The following is a 5,704-nucleotide window of genomic DNA, read 5'->3' on the forward strand; positions in this document are numbered from 1 at the left end:
ACCAAGCCAACTTAGAGCAGAAGAGCCTTCTGGTCCTCCAGGGGACTGCCCGGGGCTCTGCAGTTCACACATGCCCCCTCCCCCCTACACACACACCAGAGCTATGCAAAGAATGCGCTGGTGGGAGTCGGGCGGTAGCACAGCGGGTTAAGCACATGAGTTGTGCAAAGCGCAAGAACCAGTGTGAGGATCCGGGTTCGACCCCTCAGCTCCCCACCTGCAGGGGAGTCGCTTCACAGGCGGTGAAGCAGGTCTGCAGCTGTCTTTTCTCCCCCTCACCGACTTCCCCTCCTCTCTCCAATTTTCTGTCCTATCCAACAAGGACATCATCAATAATAACAACAATAAAACAAGGGCAACAAAAGGGATTAAAAAAAAAAAGACATTCATGTGCTTCCAGAAACTTCCTGATAACATTTTATTGGTATCTGAACAACAGTGCAGTTTGTACACAATTCTCGATGCACGAACGCAGGCCTAGTCGTCGCGACACACTCAAGTCATCCAGTGACTGCCCAGCTCCCATCCTGGAGGTCAACCTTCCTCAGCTGGCATCAAGTGGCAGCATCTGCAGATGCTGGTGAGCTGTGACAGCGTCCAGGCCCGCGGGTTCACAATTAGTAGCATGTACACGACACACTCCACCTGCACTTCTCACAGCACGTTGACAAAGTTACAGGGACAACTGGAATTACCAAGACCACAGATGTCACATCAAGTGCAGGAATGGAATTCTGATGGAAAGCGAGGCCGAGGAGTGGTTTTCTTTAGGAAACAGCCTACCCAAAACAACACGGGACAAGAAGTGATCCTGAATGCTCGGGACAAACAGATGTGTGTCTTTTGACTCCACATGGCCAATTAGTAAATATTTGCAGAACAAGATATAAAAACTAGCCCCATCTATGGAATGTCAGGCGGCCGCCCAGACAATCAGAGCCTCCCAGATACAATACCCCACTATTTTCTGGTTGTACCCAAAAATAAACAACCAGCAATGATTTCACCTCTTAAAAAAAAGCATTTACACTTAAAAAATGGGATGAGGTGGGATTCCCTCCTTAAAAATGTTTCTAGAGCTACTAAAAAACTTGCATTTACAAAATAGTTGATAAAAATATTCCTCTGGATTGTACAAGAAGGGAAAAGGGGATCCCTGGTGAAACTCGGTCGGTGCGCTCAGTCAGCCTTGGCCTCTTTCTCTCCTGCTGCGTCAGAGACTGGACTCTGTGAGGGAAGAGGAAACCACCATCACACAGCCGGTCTGTGCCACTGGGGGACATCCTTAGGATCCAGACCACGCTCGAGGCCCACTCTCCCAGGCCACCGAGTACTGGCATCTTCTGTGCATTAAAAAAAACACCGACTTCTCTCTTCTTTTGTCGTCCTTGTTGGCTTATCGCCTTTGTGACCTGACCATCAGTACTCTCCTTAGTCATAGCTAAGGTCTTCACGCAGCACTTTCAGCATTCACACAAAGCCTCCCCTGCAGGTGGGGCCGAGTCCCTGGGTCCCTGCACACTGTAACGTGCTCACCAGGTGTGACACCACCAGGCCCGGTAAGGGCATCCTAATACCACGTGATAGGTCAGCACAGCACTGGTGTGCACCCCCAGCTTTGAGCCTGGCCCCCACTGCACTGACAACAGCTTTGGTCTCTCTCTAACCCCCCCCCCCCCACAAAACATTGCAACTGACTCGTTACCTCGGTTTTTAAGGTCACCTGAAAGGAAAAAAAAAAGCTCCCTCCCTCCCTGTATACAGTGTAGCTGTTGGCTTACTGCTCGCAAGACTCAAGAGTGTATTAAAACTTGTTCACCAACTTCAACACCCGCTTACAGACACCCAACTAGGAGCGGCCATCGCTCACACCTGGGACTTTCGCCCACCAGCCGCCAGCCCTGCCCTGACCTCCTGGCTCTTGGCCTCTCCGTTCTCCGCAGGGACGTCCTCCTTCGCCTCCTGGTTGGCCACCTCCGCCGCCTTCCCCTTGGCTCCCCGCTTCCCTTTTGCCGGCACCTTCCTGTCCGGAGCTTTGTCCTAGGACAGAACCGAGCACTGTGGGCAGGAGCTCCCCACGGAGTGACAAGTGCTGCCACCTGCCCCATCCAGACAGCCAACGAGCCTGAGGCACTCGAGGGGCCCCTCCCGAGGACCCACCAGCCAAAACCGAGGCCAGAGCAGCTCACCCGGTGGGGTTCCCCCGACTTGCCTCAGGCTCCCGGTTTGATCCCTGGCACTGCATGTATGTATTTTTAAAATTTATTTTCCCTTTTGTTGCCGTTGTTATTGATGTTGTTGTGGGACAGGACAGAGAGAAATGGAGAGAGGAGGGGAAGACAGGGGGAGAGAAAGACACCTGTAGACCTGCTTCACGACTCCCATGCAGCTGGGGAGCCGGGGGCTCGAACCGGGATCCTTATGCTGGTCCTTGTGCTTTACGCCACGTGCACTTAACCCGCTGCGTCCGACTCCCTTTTTTTTTTTTGTCTCCAGGGTCATCGCTGGGGCTCGGTGCCTGCACCTTGAACCCACTGCTCCTGGAGGCTGTTTTTTCCATCTTGTTGCCCTTTTTTATCAGTTATTGTCACTGCTGTCGTTGAATAGGACAGAGAGAAATGGAGAGGTGGGAAGAGGAAAGACAGACACCTGCAGACCTGCTTCACCGCCTGTGAAGCGACTCCCCTGCAGGTGGGGAGCCAGGGGCTCGAACCGGGATCCTTAGGCCGGTCCCTGTGCTTTCCGCCACGTGCACTTCACCTGTTCGCTACCACCCAGCCCCCTGCATGTACCTCTTAGGTGAAACCCTCTTATCCGTGGTAAGATAAATCCTAAGTGCAGGCTTCAAATGTAAGCCACCCTAAAGCAACTTATCAATAAGAAGTTCTGGACCCCTCCGCCCAACGGAAAGCAGAGTGTGGTTCCCTGCGCCCGGTCACCACGCGAGGGTCCGCAGGGGGAGGCCACAGGTGGGTGCGGTGAGGGGTCTCTTCCTGTCTGTCACCCTCTAGCTGAAAAGCAGCAGATCCTGGAGTTGACCTGGTGGCCAAGAATCAGTAAACACACTGCCCTTTCCTAAGGTGCCCCCACCCGGTGCGGCACCACTGGACGTCTAGTGCAAAGCGCCCAAGTGAAGAGCACGTCTGTCTACGTACATGCACACGTGTGTACACACACACTCCTGGAGAAAAGCGCCGCACTGCTCTGGGGAGAGGGAGCAGCTTGCTCAAGGTCAGCGACTGCGGCCGAGGGCTCCCAGGGCAGGACTAGGCCGGCGACCCAACCCGGCCGGGCACACGTCACCAGGGGCAAGGACCCCGGTTCAGGCCTTGCTCCCCACCTGCAGTCAGAAATCTCACAGGCCTAACAGGTCCCATTCATCCCCCTCTACTCATCTCTGTGCCGGCAAATAAGGAAAAACAAAAGACACCCGAGTGGCTGCGCTTCGCCGCTCCAGGTCACCTGTCTCCGTCCGACAAAGGTAAAAAATTAAAACTAGTGAGGGGGGTAGGGCACAGTGGTTATGCAAAGAGGCTTTTATGCCTGAGGTTCTCAAGTCCCAGGTTCAATCCCCCATAAGCCAGAGCGGCCGAGCAATGCTCTGGTAAGAAAAAAGAAACAAAAGAAAAACCTAAATTAAAGGAAGAGATGAGATGGAGGGTGCGGCGACTGCCCTGCTCGCGAAGGGCAGGAAAGCCGCCAGCCGAGGAAGCCATCAGACAGACCCTCAAGCCGAGAGGTGGGCAGGGCTCGTGCTACCTGGCTTCACACAGACAGGCGGCTGCCAGCCTTTATTTATTCGTTATTTATTTGGGGGGCGTCAGCGAGCAGCGGCGGGTCCTGCCCCGGGGTGTCACGCAGCCCGGCCAGCTCGCTGCCGGCACCCCCGCTGCCCCCTTTCCTCCCCGGACAGGACAGACAGACACGCAGCGCTGCTATGGACCCCCGGGCTCTCGTGGGAGGTGGCGGGGCTCGAACCCGAGTCCTGACCCCTCCAGAGGGTCTCCCCCCCTTTGACCATCAGGGACCGCGGGGGCTCGAACCCTTGAAGCCGAGTCCCCGCCCCCCCACCCCCACCCCCAGGTCCCACCCACCTTGGCGGCCGCCTTCTTGGGCTTCGCTTCCACCTTGGCGGGCGGCGCGGGTTTCTGCAAAGCAAAGGGGGAGCTGAGCGCCCCTGCGCCGGGCGGACAGACGGGAGGGACAGACGGAGGGGAGGGAGGGACGGAGGGACGGACGGACGGCGGACAGAGGCCGAGGCGGGGCTCCGCGCCCCGACTTACCGCAGACAGCCGCGCCGACCTCCGCTTGGGCTGGGGGAGAGGAGAGAAGCCTGAGCCCGGCCGGGGCCGGAGCCGGGACCCGCACCCGCCGGGGGTCGGGAACCCCCCACGCCCCCTCCCCAGGCCCCGCCCCTCCTCCCGGCCCCGCCCCTTCCCCGGGGGTCTCCCCTCCCCCTCTCCCTGCCCCTCCCCCGCTTACCTCCTCCTTGGCGGCCCCCTCGGCCGAGCTCACCTGCGGAGGAAGCACAGCGCCGAGTGGCAGCGCCCGCCCGCCCGCCCGCCCGAACAATGCCCGCCACGTGACGTCACGCCTTCCCGCCGCCGCCGCCGCGCTCCGCGTTCGAATCCTCCGCCCCCCCCACCCCGGGACCCCCGGCCGCTCTCTGGAGCGGGACAGCCGGCCGTCCGTCCGCCGCGGGGCTCGGGGCGCCTCTGGAGCCCGGCGGGGACGGGACGGGGCGGGGCGGCGGTCCGCGGCGGGCGACGCGGGGGGGGGGGGGCGACCGCGGGTTGCAGCCGCCGCCGCCGCCACTCACCTTCCTCTTGGGCATCGTGGCGCCTGGGATTGCGGGCGGGCGGGCGGGCGGCGCGCCGAGAGCTTCCGCCGAGCTGCGCTGTCCGGCTACAGCCGCCACCGGAGAAGCTGCGACCCGCGGCGGGGGCGGTGGGAGAACCGGATGGAACCGGATTGCGAGCCCGCCCCCTCCTCCGCCTTCCCCGCGCGTTCCCCCCACCCCCCGACGGCCGCTCGGCCAGGCCGCCCGACCCCCCGCCCCTCGCCCCCGCCCATTGGCTGCGCGCCCGCGGCCGGCGGCCTCCATAGGAGCGCCGGCCCGTCACTCCGCGGCCTGGCCCCGCCCCCGCGCGCGCGCGCGCGCGCGGCCCCTTCGCGGGTCTCGCGGGGCCCGGGGCCCAGGCGAGGGGGCGGGGCCCCAGAGGCCGCTCTCGCCTCTAGGTAGTTTGTTTGAAGCCCAGCCGCAAAGTGCGGCCTGCGCGCCGATTGGTGGGCGTCGGGCACGTGGCTCCTCAGGCCCCGCCCACCTCCCCCGACACCGAAGCCCTCCCCCCCTTCTCCCGTAACTCCGTTATCAGCCCGGCGCCTGGCGTTGGGGCTCTCCCGCAGAAGGAGGCGTGTGATACGTTTACACTCTGGGGGCAGGGAGACGCCGCGGGTTCCGAGACCCCCGCTCGCACAGCCCTCAAGCCTCGTGGGAGGCCCCAAACCTCCCAGGCCTGAGGGACGCGGGCCGTAGTGCGCAGGCGCGGGAGGGCGGGCGGGCGTGGGAAGGGAGGCCGGCGGGCGCCAGTGCGCATGCGCGGGGCCTGGCGCTGGTCCCCCGACCTGGGCAGCGGCGGCCCTGCGGCGGCGGCGGCGGCGGGGTGTCCTGGCTGGGCTGCACGGGCCCCTCTTTCTCGGCAGG

At 61.7% G+C, this 5,704-nt stretch overlaps 1 protein-coding gene across 1 annotated transcript; it reads right to left on the bottom strand.

Annotated features, from left to right (window-relative positions):
- Positions 1-404: 404 nt before the first annotated feature.
- Positions 405-5,016, bottom strand: HMGN1 (high mobility group nucleosome binding domain 1). The gene is made up of 6 exons (XM_060198729.1): positions 4,820-5,016; positions 4,483-4,515; positions 4,284-4,313; positions 4,095-4,148; positions 1,912-2,040; positions 405-1,227 (listed from the first exon to the last, which is right to left on the bottom strand). Exons 1-6 carry the CDS (start codon positions 4,832-4,834, stop codon positions 1,180-1,182), a joined length of 309 nt encoding a protein of 102 aa, XP_060054712.1. The 5' UTR covers positions 4,835-5,016; the 3' UTR covers positions 405-1,179.
- Between the last annotated feature and the right edge of the window lie 688 nt (positions 5,017-5,704).

Source organism: Erinaceus europaeus, chromosome 9 (genome assembly GCF_950295315.1).
Source record: "Erinaceus europaeus chromosome 9, mEriEur2.1, whole genome shotgun sequence".
NCBI lineage: Eukaryota > Metazoa > Chordata > Mammalia > Eulipotyphla > Erinaceidae > Erinaceus > Erinaceus europaeus.